This window comes from Primulina huaijiensis, chromosome 2, assembly GCF_012295235.1.
Source record: "Primulina huaijiensis isolate GDHJ02 chromosome 2, ASM1229523v2, whole genome shotgun sequence".
Classification (NCBI taxonomy): domain Eukaryota; kingdom Viridiplantae; phylum Streptophyta; class Magnoliopsida; order Lamiales; family Gesneriaceae; genus Primulina; species Primulina huaijiensis.
The window spans coordinates 16,816,688-16,836,051 of NC_133307.1; the positions used below are offsets into that span (position 1 = coordinate 16,816,688).

The window sequence follows — 19,364 nt, forward strand, 5'->3', positions numbered from 1 at the left end:
CAAATACAAGTATTCGTAAAAATAAAGAAAACACACGAGGAGGATATTCTCCGATAAATACAAGACTCGTGAGTATGATAACCAAATTAATTAAAAATAACCTTGAGAAAGAAATATTTTTTTTTTCTTCGAAAAATTTGATGAAGAATAATTTTTAGAGAAGAAGAGAAAGTTGGAGTGATTGAATGTGTTTGTGAGATCATATTTATAGGGCAAAAACTAGCCGTTTTGTTACCGTTTATGACCGTTGGTGTACAAGAAAATAAATGTATGTATTTGTATAATTTTATGGTAATAATATGGTGTATATAATATTAGTCATATTTAAATAATTATGTATATCATATCACATTATTATAATTAGGTGTCATAAGATATTTTGTTTAAAAACCTTATAGGCTTTTATACTTGTCGTATCCCTTACCGGGAGTGTGGGATGTCGTCTTAACATCCTCCCAGGATTTATAACAAGTTTTTGAAAAATTTATTTTATTATAACATTATATTAAGTATATACACAATAAATAAATAAACAGTAAAATAAATATTATTACTTTTGTTATTTTTTTCTTCTGTTTTGGAGCTTGGAAAAATATGGAGGACTTTTAGAGCTTCGTGCTGATAACGTGTTGTGAAAAAGTAAAAATTTACGGTAAAAAGTAAAAATCTCAAACTCTCAAAATTATCACACTACACACTTTATAATATTTTTCTCTCAACTCAATTGTGATTTTCTTCACAAATGAGAGATCTATTTATAGAAAATATTTACAAATAATCCGAAAATAAATAACATCATTACCTTCATCATCACACACAAATTTCAATATTCAACACTTAATTTTACCTAACCTTCAACATTTAAATATTCAACCTTCAATATTCAAATATTCAATATTAAAATATTAAATTTCAACAGTTATTTATTTTGTTAAGTATTCTGCTAATTATAAATAGTAAAAGTATCACAAAAATTGAAAAGGACCCATGCCCATGGCTCTTCGTTAATATTTATTAGAGTATTATTTATTTGTATATTATATATTATAGTGATATTTTATTGAATTACAATGACAGTAGAGTCAAATTTCATGTTTACTTATTTTTCCACTTTAATTTCAGGTTGTAAATGAAATATAAGCTAAATAATTTTTGTAACTACCAACTAATGCATAATAATCCTAAAACGTACAAACCTCAAAATATACTTCCTAAGCTGATAAATAATTTATGAGTAGGTCTCTTGTGAGACGGTCTCACGAATCTTTATCTGTGAGACGGGTCAACCCTATCGATATTCACAATAAAAAGTAATGCTCTTAGCATAAAAAGTAATACTTTTTCATGGATGACCAAATAAAAGAATCGTCTCACAAAATATGACCCGTGAGACCGTCTGACATAAGTTTTTACCATATTTTATATGGCCTAAATCTTGCGCACACATAGTCAGCACTTTGTTTTTTATTAAACAATCCTTTGTATGATTCTGTTGGGGTACCATGATGACGTTTCAGTACTTTCATTTTTTGATCTTTTTACTCGATTGGAGATAAAAAACAATGTAACATTTTCATTAAAAAAATTCTTAAGCTTGATCTATCAGGTTAATATTAGTCACAGATATAAAATGATTACATTTTCAACCAAATAATTTATACTCGTTCATTCACATGTGCAAAATTAAAAATAATAATAGTAAAATAACAGTAACAACAATAATAATAACCCTGCAACAGTTTTCATATATATAATTTATTAGCTTAAGAAAATAAAAGTAATTACACATTTATTACACGCGCGATATTGATCATCTCCATGACAAGATAACATTTACATACAACCTTAATCGTCACCCATTGCATCTAATTCAACACTGTCATATTTAAAATCAGTGCAATTCACTGGAGTTTCGAAACGTGAATGGACAAAGCCCAGCCTAGATCTGGTCAGATCGAAGTGTAGGAAGTTGGAACCCTCCATCTGATTCGCTCCGATGACAACCGATGTTCTTGGATTCATCCCCGCATCGACGAAAGCCAAGCAATCTACCCCTGGTCTAGCATGCACAATTGCATCAACTCCCAGAACTTTCCAAGTAACGTTTCGATTTTGCATGACAAAGTCGATATCCGGGATCCCTCCGACTCGTGTTGGTGGCATTTGATTCGCATTGAAGCATAGACTGAAAGGCGGCACTGCTTTTACCTGAGGAACCCCTGATAACTGATCAGCGAATGACTCGGATACGCTTTTGAATATCGAGCGCTCGAGAGACGTGTAAGGTGTTGTTGTACTGACTAATGCTCCTCCAAACCCCACTCTGCCTCTTGTGCTCCTGAAAGTGATGAGTTTATTATTTACCTGAATCGATCGGACCGGTATGAAGTACTCACCTGGTTCACTGATTGTTAATGGTGTGTATACCAGAGTTTTTGGCCTTACACTAGAAGGGATGTTGCCAAAGAAAATCCCTCCTTTTCTCTCTGTATAAGGAGACAGACACAAAGCGAACTCGGGTTGAAATCCGAAATAGGTAGCAACTTGTATTGGAAGTGAAACTTGATTGTGACTAAGTCCAGCTACTCCTGCAACTCCTCGTGGGAGCGGCCCTCGTAAAAGAGACGAAGGCGCACATGTAAAGAGAAAATTAGGAATATCTGCATATTGGCCAACTCTGGATCCATCTGGTGCAATAGATTGGATTGAGATCACATCTTGGGAAAGTTCACCAAGTCCATTTACTTGTGTCACAGGATTTGTTGCAATAACGGCGCATGTATTGTTATGGCAACCGGGTTCGAAATCCTTCCAAGTACATTTATGGCAGTAATGTACACCAGCTTTAGAGCATTGTGTGGAGTGACAAATGGGAGCATTGTAAGATGAAGACAGGTAGTTTCTGCTGCAGTTTACCCACAAGAATCTGCCATTCAGATCGACAATTACGGGTATGGAGACCCGTAGGTTTCTCTTTCGGATATAGGCCACGTGAAGGTTTGTTGCGCCGTCCTTGGTGAGAGGGAGAACTAATGAATTGGGCTTGAAAGGGGCTCGGGATATCGTCGTCTCCAGACCGGAAGTGAAGAAGATGGCTAGGATCAGAATCTTGAGAGGTACTATGAAATCCATGGAAAATTTTTGCTTGGTTTTCTAGCTGATAAAAAGAGAACAACTATTCAAGTTTTGGGATACCATAACTTCTTATAGGCAAGCCCATCGGTTATGTAGAATATTCAATTCGATCAATGACTGATGAGTTGCCTACTAGAAGCTGTAATATCTAACACGCAATAACGGGTTATAAAAAATATTATAAATATGTTAATCCCATTTTTCTATAACTAGAAGCAGAAATTTGAACGTAAACTTAGTATCGAAGCAAAAATTTATATTTTCAATTTTCTTCAATTATTGTAGGGTGATATATAAAATTTTAGTTATTGTCAGATTTAGAATATTTTTATTTGTATCATTATCATTATCTACAATTTTATTTATATAAGAACATATTCATGGAGATAAAAAAAAAAACCTTAATTGGAAAAAATAACTGTCTTTTGTGCAGAATATTGACATGACGTGACATACATATCAACACTCCGGATGGAAAAAATAACTAAAAGTGCATAAAAACCAAGTTTTTTAATGAGACCAAATTTTTACGGGACCAAAACTTATGTAGATTAGGCCATTTTTGAATTTTTCTTTCTATCAAGTAACGGGTTTTTTTATCCTTATTATTGTATTTAAAATTTAAATTTACTGTGGATGGATGGCATCCTATTTTAATAATGTTGGAAGGAAATTATGACACTGACATATGTGACAATATGAGAAGTGTGATATTTTTGAAGTCACATTTAAAAGAAAGGGTGACGCTGATGGAAAACGTTAGACCATATATGCCAAATTGCTGACTCCGAAAGTGTAATATTCACAATTCTGCTTAGTTTCATTTTTCACGGGATCGGTTTGGCTGGAAGCCTAATTTAGCAAATAATGGAACTAATGAGAGTACTAGGCGAAACTTCATCCTTGTTGTCTTCTAGATGATCTCACAATTTGAATTAAGCAAGATCAAGTTATGGTTCTTGATAAATTCGAATATAAGGAAATAGAAATAGCGAAAAATCATTCAGATTTTTGATAATATGAAATGAGATTCAAGAAAAGGGTAACAACCATTGGGTATCTGTTGGAAATTATAAGTTTCAGACTTTGACAAATCAATCAGTAACCGAACTTAACAGTAATTGAACTGAAAGCACGTAACCGATCTTAGAACTGAAGAAGACTTATCGGACTGAAATAGACTAAGTAGAACTAAAGTAAATAAACTAAAGTTCTCAAAAATATAAGTAAGTCCTAATACTGATGATTTGGACATCGACAAACTGGTCGATATTAGAACTGAAGAACAAGACTGAATGTGAACTGATATAGCATAACTGAAAACTGGATCCGAAGATAAAAAAGCGTTCAAACTGAAAGGACATCAGTTAAAACTGATTATCGAAAATTGTCACGTCATCAGTTACAAGTTTGAATCTCAGTAGACAAACTGACACTCAGTACCTAAGAAGAACAGATGAAGCATAATAGTTTGATACATCATACCATTGTCAGAAAAGGATGTCTACATGTACTAAAAGATGATTCAATGGATATTATTCATTAAATGGATTCAATGTGATAATTGGAATCGAAGACTATATATAGATGATGAATTCAGTTATGGAAAATATTAGCATTTTACGAACAATAACAACGAGAACAATCCGTTATCAGTCAATTGCGATTCATTCTTAAGTTTATATTCAGTTTGCAAATCGCAATCTCAAGCTCATTATTTACTGGTTTATTCGTAGCGATCATGCTACTTTTTTGAACTATTCAGTTATCAAATGAAAAGTGTAAGAAAAACTAAGAGTTTCAGTTTAGCGGTGTTCAAATCCAAACTGAAGTGGGTTAATACATTTTATTGTACTAATCAAAGTCTTTTAGTAAAAACATATCTTTGATATATAATGGGAGACATAGGATCATTTGAAGTCTCTGAACATCCATAAAAATCTTCATATTCATTTCTTCTTACTTTCAGTTATTACAGTACCCTAACCAAACTATTCAAATATATCATTCAGTTTATTTCCGCACTATTTTAGTTAACTAATTGATATTGACATACCAGATATCGGGATCAGTTCTCAAAGAACTGATTCACATTTGAAAAAGATCAAAAAGTCAAAGTATTTATTCAACCCCTTTTTTAAACACTTTACTCGTATTAACCGATCCTAACAAGTGGTATCAGAGTGGTTAAATGTTGTTCTTGAATACTTCCAAATACATACATCTGATAACCATGATATCTTTCTACAAAATTCCAATTTTTTCCATAGAAGAATTTGATGACTCGAAGATAAAAGTACAGGCTCATCTAGCTGCACAAGATGATGATATGTGATACATCATAACTGACGGTCCAATGAAAATAATGAAAGAAAATACTACAGTTGCTCTAACTGATGGAGCACCTCATCATATTGAAAAGCCACATGATGAGCGGACAACTGAAGACAAGAAAAAAATCCAACTTGGACAATGTTGTCAAGGATATACTCTACAAGACGTTGGACAAGAACACCTTCAACAAAATAAAGATGTGCAAATCTGCCAAAGAAATTTGAGAGAAACTGATTTAGCTATGTGAATGCAACGAGCAGACAAAGGAAAATAAACTTTCAGTTGATGTACAAGAATTGACAACATCAAAATGAAATATGGTGAATCAATGAATGAATTTGACGAACGAGCCAGCAGCATCATTAATGAGCTGAATGCACTAGGAAAAGTGTATTCAAATAAAAAGTTGGAGGAGGTGAATTAATTGTGACTAATACAATGATTATGATGATACGATGATATGTAAGGCCAAGGCTCGGTTGATGGGTGAGGGTGTCGCTGATATCCCCGCCGCCCAGTACTGTGATTACGTGTAGATGGATCCATCGTCCTTCAGCCGATACAAAAGTCACAATTAACTATCCGAAATCAATAAAAGGAAAACTTATACGTATATGATGAAAAAGAGAAATATATATGATGAAAGGAATAAATGTTTAAGCTATGCATGTTCATGAAAAGCTATTTTAAGTGAAAGTATTTTCACTGTTGCTTGTGGATGTATATGTATTAATTGTTATCATGATTAAGGTTCGCTGAGTCAATTGACTCACTAGGTGTGATCGATGCAGGTGAGCATGAGATTGATGTTAATGAAGGTCTTGATGCTTGATTTTGCTGGACTGAATGTGCACACAACCCGAAGACCGTCACTAGTTTTCCGTAAATAAAACTAAGTTTTTGATTTATGATTACTTAAAGATTTTTATGACTTATGATGCTTTTGAGAGGTTTTTGAGAGGATGTCAGAGTTAAGGTTATTTTTGAAAGGATGTTAGTTAGGGTGGTTGACGTTTTATGATTTTATGCTTTGAATTACATTCTTTTGGATTTTTAAATAATAGTTGGTTGGTTTATTTTTAAAACGGTGCAAAATATTCATATTTTAAATGCTTAGTGTTTCAGCCGAATGAATAAGAAATAAAACAATTTCTAGTATATTTAAACTAGGTAAATCTATTTGGAACACGACGACTTGAAAGTTAGTTCGAATGATCCAAGTCTGGGTTCCTAAAAGACTAATCAATTCAGGACCCAAATAGATTTGGGTATCAAATTTATTTATTATCCGTGAAAGAAGATTGCAGTAAAACTGACCAATGAATTAGTCTGGTACTTGGAAAGTGAGTGTTCGAGGCACATGACAGGAGATGCAGATTTAATGTCTCAACTGGTCAAGTACTCAGGTCCCAAAATTAGTTTGGAGATGCTTTACAAGATAGAAATGTGAACAATGGTAAACTTATCCATGGTAACATTATTATTGAAGATGTTTTCCTTGTTGATAATTTGAAATATAACCTTATGAACATCAGTCAGTTGTGTGATCTTAATTATTCAGTTGTGTTTAATAAACTTGATTGCACTGTTAAAAACGCATCTGGTGACATATAAGGTTAGTTAAAGTAATCAACCTCATGAACCAATTTGTTTTGTAGCTTCAAATCAATCTAAAATCTGGCTAAGACATAAGAGTGTTAGGATTGGTTAATACAGTTGGAGCGTTTAGAGGGGAGTTGAACAAACGCTCTGGCTTTTTGAAATATATTTGAATATGAATCAGTTCTTCGATTGAACTGATCTTGAAATCTTGTTGTCAATATAAATCAGTCAACTAATGATAGTGCAGAATTAGACTGAAATATAGATTGAATACTTAGGTTGATGTGCTGTGATAACTGAATAATCAATAGAATAAAACACACAGGTTTTTATTGATATTCGGAGACTTCAAATACTCCTATGTCACACCTTCTATCTCAAAGATATGTTTTCACTAAAAGACTTTGATGTTGAAATGTCCACTACTCGTTTTCTTCAAATGTGGTAAAAAAAATTTTTCTCCTTAATCTCCATAATTCGAAATATACATATATATACTTTAAAATACTTTAACACCATTTTTAAAATAAATCAACCAATTAATATTTGAAAATCAAAGGAAATAGTTAAATCATAAAATCGTCAAACATTTTACCAAAACTAAAACATTATTTGAAAAGTATAGCCCATATTACTAACCTCTCAAAAACCTCTCAAAAGCATAAATAAAAAGTCGTAAAAATATCTTTAACATAACTTAAAATCATAATCCATAACTAGTGCGAAAAACTAGCGTTGGTCATCGGGTTATGAGCACATTCAGTCCAGCAAAATCAACCACCAAGACCTCCATTAACATTATTCTCATAATCACCTGCATCAATAACACATAGTGAGTCTAAAGACTCGACACACCATAATCTTGATAACAAGTACTACATATACAGATCACACGCAACATTGAAAATACTTATACGTAAAATATCATTTTCATAATGATGCATAAACTTTAAACAAAAACATTTTCATAATGATGCATCAACTTTAAACATAAACATTTTTATAAATATTTTCAAAAACTTTTTCACAAACTTTTTCTGAAACTTTTTCATAAACATTTTCATATCCTCATAAACACATTCGTATTCATATTATCATCAACATATTCATATTCGTATTATCATCAACGTATTCATATTCATATTATCATCAACATATACGTATTCTTTTTTCCTTTCGTTGAATTCATATCGTTAACTGTGACTTTCGTATTCGTCTATGTATTGGGCGATGGATCCATCTACATGTAACCACAGTACTGGGCAGCGTGGACATCAGCGACACCTCATCCTTCAACTGAGCATTGGCCTAACGTATTAACATATCATATCGTCTCAATGGAAATACGATCATCGGGCTCTCTCTGGGCCTTCTCCCGTAAACGGGCTCCCTCTGGGGCCTTCTCCCTCACGATCTCTCCAACATATCATCATATCATCGTATTAGTTACAATTACTTCACTTCCTTCAACGTTTCGTATTTTCATCACTTTATAAAAATTAAACAAGCATATAACGTTTTTCTTTTAAACCAAGCATGCAACATGTCTTTTAACGTTATCGTTTCATCATAAAATTCCGTAAACATTTAAAATAAACATTTTTAACATATTAAAAATCCATAAACATTTAAAATAACATTTTAACAAATAAAAATTCATAAACATTTAAAATAATCATATTAGAATATAAAACATCATTCAGGACACTGCCATGACGTTTACTAATTTTTAGGTGTAAAATTACTGTTTTACCCATAGACGTAAAATTTCAAGTTTTTAACATTTTCTTAATTTCATTGACTCTAACATGTCCCAAATAATTATTTAAGCTTAAATTAAATTTCTCATTATTTTATTTAGCTTAAATACTAGACTTTTTAATTAATCCTTAAATATTCGTTTTTAATGTGTTTTAATCCCGAATTAATTCAAACTTTAATATAAAATTCTTAAATTAAAAACTTAGACTTTTCATATTATTTTAGCCCTCGTGAACCATGACTCGACCCCTGCAAGCCATGTTTTGAATTATTTTATTAAAAGAAAACCCTAGTCCCTCGACCCAAGCCCCTTCGAGCCACCTTCATGTTTTTCTCGAGCCAAGCTCGAGCTGGCCTGAGCCATCATTGAGCCAGCCCTCCCTTGAACCCTACTGGACCCTAAGAACCCAAGGAACCAGACCCTAGCCCCAACCGCAAGCCACAACACCAGCTTTAGCTCACGGCCTAGAACTTCTCCCATGACAAGGACTCTTGAACTCGTGCCTAGGACCTAGCCAACCGAACCAGACCCTGAACCAGCCCCTTGTGCACCCTTCTAGGACCCTAGTGAGTCGACCTAGCCCAGCTCAAAGCCCCCTGGCCGAGCCATCTCTCCCTGCATAAGCTGTTGTACCTGTGCGCCTGCATATGTGTGATCTCGGGTTGGAGTCCTAGCTTGCTAAGACTCCTTCCCAGCGCTCGACTCAAGTCTTAGTGTGGCTAGGACTCCTTACCTGAGCCCTCACGGACCCTAGGTAGCCCTGGTCCCAGCAAAGACCAAGCCACAATAGCAAACTCCATAACCCGATCACCCAAGACACAACACAATAGTTTCGGTTCCAGCTTGTGTTCTATCAAGTTGTAGCATTTTTCATGTGTGTGTAAGACCCTTAAACTTGTGTAAAGACAACCCTGATCAATACCCTTACCATGGCAGCCCCTTAACACATATTAAACATAATTTTTGGATCAAAATACATGTTTTAAAAATCCTAAAATATGCATATACGAAAATCTAACAAAGTGTCCCTTGTTTTTCATGCAAAACATGTTTAAACAAATACTATGGTGTGATAGATGTTTGAAGGGAAGAATATGTCGTGCCTTTGAGTATTTTATGCACGATTAAACGTTGACGGTTGCGAAGAACGATGACGAGGAGGACCTTGGCTTGATAAACTTTGAAGAACTCGATGATTTTCTCTTAATTTTTTCTTGTGTGTGCCGTGTGATTTGTTGGGAGAGAGTTTGGAGTGTTTGGGGAAAGTGGGCGTGGGATTGGGTAGGTTATGGGGTAGGTTTTGTATATTAAATAGTTGATAAAATATTAACCAAGCACTAATTACTAGCTTAGGCCCATTAACAATGTTAATTAGACCCACTTAGCCCATTAGTGCTTAGTTAAAATATTTTGTTTGAAAAATTTTGTGAATTTATTAGCCGGGTTGCCAACACGTTCGTATTTTTTGTTTAAAATCTAACACCGATAAAAATTACGTCCCGACGTATAAAATCACCTCAAAACTCCTTATTTTCAAAAATTTGAAAAAACATCAATCATATTTTAAATAATTAAAAATAATTATTTAATAATAACATTTTCTATTTTTCAGCCCTCGGTCTCCGTTCCTCGATCGCAACTCGAATAACCTTTAAAAATACATTTTAATGCAACCATGTAGAAAAGTATATTTTAAACATGTAAATATGCACAACATAATTGATTTATGCAATTAAAACAATTAACTGAAATACACAAGGAATTTAATAACTTGTATGCAAGTGGTTCACGTGGACCTTCAAATTTTCGGGGCGTTAAAATCTTCCCCCCTTAAATTGAATTTCGTCCTCGAAATTCGCTAATCCTTGATAATCAAAAGTATAGACTTAGTTCTAGTATCCCAATAATCTACGCTTCTGCTGCGCTACTCTGATAAAACTTAAGTTCTAGAATGTCCTTACGTCTCCTTGATCCAAATTAAATTGACCTTCTAAATCCTCATTTGTGAATGGCAACTTAAAACAACCCATGATGACTTAGTGCTTGTTGTGACTTTGATTGTTGCACTCCCAATAGTAGGTTGTCTGTGTGTAGTTTTATTCGGTGAGTCCGATATCGTATCCACAGGGAAGCTACGGTAATTACAAGTCCACTACAATGTCTTTTTGTTTTTTTTTTTTGTTTTTGTTTTTCTTTTAATTGTTTGAATCTTTAATTGGTAATTTTTAATTGTTCAAATTTTAATTTAAGTAGTTGAGATTAGAGGATCCAATCTTGATATTTTAATAAAGTTAACATTAATGAACATTATTGAAATCCACTTAATAAAATGGTTCCAATATATTAAATAATCATATTTATATTATGTTATATACTATTTTCTTATAAGTATAAAATATATATCAAAACTTATAAATGTTGTCAAGTATTTATTGTGCTATATATATTTGTAAACACTAAATCAAGGTTCCCACTTTAAATGGTTGGTAAAACCAAACTAACATTTAAATGGTACCAAGAAATTAATAATATGATATATTGATATATAATAAATCAAGGCATCCACTTTAAATGGTTGGTAAAACCAAACAAACATTTAAATGGTACCAAGAATTTAGTGTAACATATAGCAACAATAAATCAAAACTCCCACTTATAAGTAGGGTATAAAAATGCTTAAAGAAATAAATATAACATAAACAATAAATAATGATTAAATAATATAAAACATAGATTATTACCTTTTAATAACCTTATTATCATACCAAGAGCTTCACCTTTTCATCTCAACCTTGGGAAGTTAGCTACTCATTATTCAAAGTATAAAACTTTGAATATGAAATTAACATGCTAATTATTTTTAAATGATGAAATAAATGAAAAATAAAGAGAGAAATATTATGAACTCAAAGATTTGTTCATAGAATGAGGGATATCTCAATTCATTACAATGCACCCATATTTATAGCCAAATTTGAGGAGACAACCACAAATAAAATATTATTTTTTTACACATAAGTCTTCATTGGTGTTCCAAGAAATTATATTTTAATACACATCATTTTTGAAAATTTTCCCATCCAATTTTGCTTCTCCACATAAAATAAAACATGTGGATAATTGAGTTGTTTGAATTGTGGTATTTTATTTTAACCATTTGACCAAATAGTTTGAGAGATATGGTCAAAATACTAGAGAATGGTAAAACTGCCACTCTTTTAGTAACTTTGTTTGTTGTTTAATTTGATCCCAATTGTGAGAAGATTTTTATCTCATGCTTGTCACTAATATTGTAGATATTATCATCAAATTTCTACAGGTCCAAGAATCATCTTAATCCCATTTGCAACGCCAAGTTTATTCTTGTTTTATCGAACCTATAAAAATAGTAAAAACTTATAATTACACAACAACTTATTTTTTATACAATTTATTATAAAACATATAATATTTAAACATTTAATAAAACAAAAATTATAAATTTATATTATAAAACATTTAATTAATGTCCAATTTTTATATTTATCACACCCCCAACCAGCTTATTGCTAGTCCCAATCAATTTAAGCGTTAATAGCAATACAAAACATATTGATTAATTTAAATAGAAATGTAATCGAAACTATCCAAGTGTTTAAATTAAATTTGAAAATTGTCAAAGTTATATTAGGATCATTATAATTATAATTTATGAAATAATCTGAGCTGATCAAGTCAAAGCTTATTTTCAGGTATTAAATGTACATGGCCTTCAGAAATTCTTAATAAGAGTCTCAATTCCATATCCTCACAGGTTAATAAATGTTTCAATCCAGGGGAACGATTTCTCTCATGGAGTTGGAATACAGATAAATGCTCAGGAAAATGGTTTACAGAATGCAGACAGACAAACGAGCCATATTAATCAAAAGATAGGAAATCCATTGATTTAAAATCTAGTTATTCTTATTTTATATATATATTTTTTCTGATATTCTTTTGAGATTTTTTCTTTTATTTCGTAACATCATAGAATCAGACAAAATTTATGCTCATTGACCACATATTTATTTAATTTTTACAATATATTTCTCTCTTTCTATTTTTTTTCCTTCTTTCTTTCTTTCTCTTTTTTTTAAAGAGAGATAAATGGGTCGTAGCATATAACTTTGAAATAACAAAGATCGTCAACATTTCTCTTTTTTTTTTTTCAGGAAATATCAATTTTTTTTTCAAAATAAGAACTCAAGATCTAAACAATAGATAGCTTCTCTTATGATCAATAAAGGCTCGAAAGTTGTTTTCTCAATCCTCTCCACTCACTCACAAAATATGTGTGAGTTTAAAATTTTAGGCACTCTTATAAGATATATCTTGGGCCAAATACTTTAATAATTGATCTTATCACAATGGTTAATCACTAAAAAAGATTTCATAAATCATATTTTTATATTGATCAGAATATTAAAATTGACATTTTTTCAAATAAAAATTTAAACATCCTTAAATAGATTAATACATGTTCTAATTTAAACCTTTCAAATATGTAATGTATGATATTTTTGCAAAAAATACTAAGATACAAACAATAAACATGATTTTATTCTAAATAATATATTTTTTTAAGTATATATATTTTTTATTTTTTATTATTATTATTTTTTTTAATATTTTTTATAAGTTTGTTCTCCCCCCAAACAGAATATGACATTGTCCCTTATGTCAAAATAACTATTAATGAAAGAGATATCACCTTGAATTTTATTGAAGATAAAAAACTGAAACAAACGCAAACAAATCCACGACTTTTGAATCAATGATCCAACTTTCTTTCTTACTGCTTGATTGCGACCAATTGATCTTTGCTATCATCGGATCAGGTTTATGAACAAAAGCTTCCAAATCATCAATTAATTGGTCGGCAGTCGAAGCAGAGATGAGCATCCTTCGTGAATTTTCTGAAATGAAATTCTGTTCCGCAGCTTTATCAAGAAATGTCAAAAAACTGTCATAATAATTATTAATATTCAACAAGCCCACAGGTTTATTATGGATATTAAGTTGTGTCCAAGAAACAGTGTGAAAAATTTCTTCTAACGTACCAAAACCACCTGGTAATGCGATAAAAGTATCAGAATTTTCAATCATTTTGGTGATTCGTTCATACATTGAAGAAACTTTTAACTCCTCCCCAATCGTAACACCTGTAATATTTCCTTCAGCTAAAGCTGTAGGAATAATACCCAAAACCTGACTACCTCCAAGATGTGCAGATGTTGAATCAGATCCCATTAACCCAATATTACCTCCCCCATATACCAAGTGAATTTTTCTCTCAGCCAATATCTTTCCAAGATTATTTGCTGCTTCTACAAACACTTCATTTTTTCCAGGACTCGAACCACAAAATACACAAATATTTTTCAATGTTTATGCAGAAGATCCAGCCATGTTTTTACTTTTTTTTGGTCTGCGAAAATAGAGAGAAAGATGAGAGATTTTATATTGGTTATATGTTATCATGAAAAACTATGGGTCACAGTTGTAAACAGAATAAACAGTAAAAACAATAATAACACACATGCATATAAACAGTAGTGTGATTGTGGCTCACAATTTTCCTCTGGTTTTACGTCCAGAAACGGCTTCAACGCCTTCTATGAGTCGAGGATATGCTTCCCATCTAATTTTCTTATAAATTGGCAAACATGGTCTTTTTTAGTCGGATTCCTAAGACTATTAAAATTACGCTCGTCTTGGAATTGTTTCCATAAACGTAGAAGTTCAATATGCACGTGTCCACTAGAATGCGTCTCAAGAGTCAATAAGATGTTATCTAAAGACTCCTTACTCAGCCCATTCTTAATGAATCCAATTTTATCTTCTCTGTTATTGGAAACATATCCCAAAGATCTGCATCGTTTGTCACAAGTCCATCTTGCACATTTATGACAAACCCCTAAACTTTTGGCCCTTCGTTTTTTCGCATAAGTACTTTTTCCTAATCCAGGCATATACCGAATGAGTAATGACTGTTGAACTTCTCCTCCTAATCGGACCTTAGTTTCTATTACAAGACAAATATCTTCTGGAATTCTTTTTCGTATTAACAATCTCAATCTTTCACACCTACCTGCATAAATTTTTCTTAGAACATTTTTCAGAAACAGAGGGAAAATATTTACAAATTTTTGAGAGAATTTCATCCATTTTGAAAAGAAAAGAAATGATTTTTTTTGTATCAACAATTGTGGGAAACTGATTAAATCGACTACGAGAGCCACGGCGTACCGTTATCCGTCATTTAACCGGGAAAATAAAAAGATTAAGGAAACCTGAAATAAAAACAAACAAAATTAATTGCAATACAAAAAATCAAGGATCGGAAAGGGAAATAAACTCTTCTTTAAAGATTTCATTTTCTAAAAATGTTTAAGCCTTTTTCCATTTACTTTAAAAACATCACCATTTTTAGGATTTTCAATGTCCACAGCTCCATAAGGATACACATGTTTTACAACATACGGACCTGTCCATCTTGATCGTAATTTTCCTGGGAATATGTGAAGTTGCGAATTATAAAGCAAAACTTTTTTACCAATCTCAAAAGATTTTCTAAGAATTGTTTTATCATGAAATGATTTGATTTTTGCTTTATTAATCCTTGAATTCTCATACGCGTCATTTCTGAGTTCATCAAGTTCATTAAGTTGTAATTTTCGCAATTTGTTGGCATCATCCATGCTTGAATTAAAAGGTTTGATCGCCCAATAAGCTTTATGTTCCAATTCCACAGGCAAATGACAATGTTTTCCGTAAACCAACCTAGAGGGAGACATATTCAATGATGTTTTGAAAGCTGTTCGATATGCCCAAAGTGCATCAATAAGTCGCAGAGACCAATCTTTACAATTTGGGTTAACAGTTTTTTCCAAAATTTGCTTTATCTCCATATTAGCTAATTCAACTTGTCCATTTGTTTGAGGATGGTAAGGAGTAGTTACTTTGTGAGTAATACCATATTTTTTCATCAAATAAGCAAATGGTTTATTAACAAAGTGAGTTCTCCCATCACTAATCATGGCTCTAGGAATTCCAAATTTACTAAAAATATTTTCTTTTAAAAATTTGATGAGGATTTTATGATCATTTGTTCGACATGGAATTGCTTCTATCCATTTGGAAACATAATCAACTGCAACTAAAATATAAAAGTATCCAAACGAAGGTGGAAAAGGTCCCATAAAATCAATTCCCCAACAGTCAAAGATTTCAATTTCAATGATCGGATTCAAAGGCATCATGTTTCTTTTTGAAATCGCACCCAATTTTTGACAATTTTCACAGATCTTGCAGATTTCGTGGGTATCTTTAAACAAAGTGGGTCAATAAAATCCACACTGCAAGATTTTTGCAGCAGTTTTCTTTGAAGAAAAATGTCCTCCGCATGCTTCTAAATGACAAAATTTAATGACACTACTTATCTCATTGTCGGGTATGCAACGCCGAAAAATTTGATCCGAACGATACTTGAACAGATACGGATCATCCCAATAAAATTTTTTTACCTCATTCAAAAATTTTCTTTTATGTTGAGAACTCCATTGCGGTGGCATTTTTCCTGTCACAAGAAAATTTACTATGTTAGCAAAACAAAGTGTAGTAGTAACTGAAAATAGATGTTCATCAGGAAAATTATCGTTAATTGGTGTCATTTCATAAGATGATCATGTTACTAGTCTCGATAAATGATCGGCTACAACATTCTAGGTTCCTTTTTTATCTTTGATCACAATGTCAAATTATTGGAGCAACAAAATCCATCGTATCAGTCGTGGCTTTGAATCCTGTTTGGTCAACAAATATCTAATAGCAGAATGATCAGTAAACACAATAGTCGTTGATCCAATCAAATAAGAACGAAATTTATCTAATGCAAATATTACAGCAAGTAGTTCTTTTTCAGTTGTGGAATAATTCATTTGAGCATTGTTTAAAGTTCTACTTGCACAATATATCACATAAGGCTTACTGTTTCTTCTTTGACCCAATACTGCACCGACTGCATAATCACACGTATCGTACATGATTTCAAATGGTAAAGACCAATCAGGAGGTTGCATGATAGGAGCTGATGTTAAATGTCGAATGATTTTATCAAACGCATTTTGGCATTCTTGAGTCCACTCAAATACAGTGTCTTTTGTTAAAAGGTTACAAATGAGTTTAGAGATTAAACTAAAGTCCTTTATAAACCTCCTATAAAATCCAGCATGTCCCAAAAATGAACGAATTTCTTTAATGGTTTTTGGAGGGGGTAAATTGGCAATAACATCAACTTTTGCTTTTTCAACTTCAATTCCATGAGATGACACAATATGTCTCAAAACAGTCCCAGAATTAATCATGTAATGACATTTTTCTCAATTTAAAATAAGACCTTTTTCCTCACATCTATTTAAAACATTTTCTAAATTTTTAAGACAATTATCAAATGTACTACCAAAAATAGTTAAATCATCCATGAAAATCTCCAAACAATTTTCAACCATGTCGCTAAAAATGCTTAGCATACATCTTTGAAATGTTGCTGGGGCATTGCATAAACCAAATGGCATCCTTCTGAATGCAAATGTTCCAAAAAGACATGTGAATGTAGTTTTTTCTTGATCTTCAAGTATAATGGGAATTTGATAATAACCTGAATATCCATCAAGAAAACAGTAGTACGGATGACCTGCCACTCTTTCTAAAATCTGATCCAAAAATGGTAATGAAAAATGATCTTTTCTAGTGGCATCATTTAATTTTCGGTAATCAATACACATACGCCAACTAGATGGGACTCGACTTGTTAACAATTCACCTTTTTCATTTTTTATCACTGTGATGCCAGATTTTTTTGGAAATACTTGTGTTGGGCTTACCCACTTACTATCAGAAATAGGATAGATAATTCCAACATCAAGTAGTTTGAGAACTTCAGTTTTCATAACATCTTTCATGTGCGGATTTAATCTCATTTGTGGTTGTTGAGATGTTTTAGTATTTTCTTCTAAATGAATTTTGTGAGTGCAAATTAGTGGATTGTTGCCCTTGAGATCTTTTAATGTCCAACCAATTGCATTTTTATGTCTTTTAAGCATATCAACTAATTTACCTTCTTGATCACTTGCAAGTTTGGAAGCAATTACCACCGGATATGTTTCATCTTCTCCAAGAAATGCATACTTCAATTCTTCTGGCCAAGGTTTTAACTCCAATATGGGTGGTGGTTCATCTTTGTTCTCATATTTTGCCTCAAATTCTTTCTCTGATCCTGGTAACGAGTGATACCTGATAAAATCATCAAGATCAATTTCAATATTTTCTTTAACAGTATCAATTGAACAAATATCTACTTGGTCACGAGTACTCCCTTCTTGAATGTTTTCTTCCACAAGAGTTTCAATTAGATTTTCATCTTCACTTTCATCTCCTTTGTCAAGTGGTTGCTTACAAAGATTAAAAACATTAAGCTCCAAGGTCATGTTACCAAATGACAACTTCATTATTCCATTCGTGCAATTTATAAGAGCATTAGAAGTTGCTAAAATGGACGACCCAAAATTACAGGAATTGTATTACAAGCTTCGATAGGTTGTGTATCTAAAACTATAAAATCGACAGTATATACAAAGTTATCAACTTGGACCAACACGTCTTCTACCATACCTCTTGACACTTTAACAGATCTATCGGCAAGTAAAAGTGTTACCGAAGTAGGTTTTAACTCACCTAGATTGAGTTCTTGATAAACTGAATATGGAAGTAAATTCATACTAGCTCCAAGATCAAGCAAGGCTTTTTTAATATTTCGTTCTCCAATAATACATGAAATAGTAAGACAACCAGGGTCTTTGTATTTCAAATTATTATTATTTTGAATAATTGCACTTACTTGTTCCGCTAAAAATGCTTTCTTTTTCACATTCAATTTTCTTTTCACGGTGCACAAGTCTTTCAAAAATTTGGCATATGATGGTACCTGCTTTATTGCATCTAATAAAGGAATATTAACTTTTACTTGTTTAAAAATATCATATATATCAGAATTCAAATTTGATTTTTTTGTATTTTTCAATGCATGAGGGAATGGTGGTGGCACTATCTGTTGATCCTCTTCTTCGCAAGTTATGGGTTCCACTTCCTTACCCTTTGGAGTTGATTTATCATCATTTTCACAAGGTTCAAGAATGGATTTTTCCACTACCTTACCACTGCGAAGGGTAATAACAGATTTTACCTGATCCATCGGTTGAGTTCCAGAAGTTCCGGTTTGTGAATGATGATCCTTGGGATTAGGCTGTGGTTGTGAAGGAAACTTACCTTTTTCATGAACATTAAGTGCAGATGCAAATTTAGCAAGAGTATCTTTCAAATCTGTCATGGTTTGAGCAGTTTGAGTATTGATAGACTCTTGCTTTGCAATGAAAGAATTCAATATATCTTCCAAGTTCCTTTTAGGTGGAGGAACATAAGGTGCATAATTTTGAAAATTTTGTTGATTTTG

At 32.2% G+C, this 19,364-nt stretch overlaps 1 protein-coding gene across 1 annotated transcript; it reads right to left on the bottom strand.

The window, feature by feature from the left end:
• Window positions 1-1,725: 1,725 nt before the first annotated feature.
• Window positions 1,726-3,222, bottom strand: LOC140959419 (gamma conglutin 1-like). Its single transcript, XM_073417258.1, has one exon. It carries the CDS (start codon window positions 3,130-3,132, stop codon window positions 1,846-1,848), a length of 1,287 nt encoding a protein of 428 aa, XP_073273359.1. The 5' UTR covers window positions 3,133-3,222; the 3' UTR covers window positions 1,726-1,845.
• Window positions 3,223-19,364: the final 16,142 nt, after the last annotated feature.

What these genes read in the sequence shown, in the direction of transcription:
- LOC140959419 (XM_073417258.1), bottom strand. Translation starts at nt 3,132, where the DNA reads ATGGATTTCATAGTACCTCTCAAGATTCTGATCCTAGCCATCTTCTTC.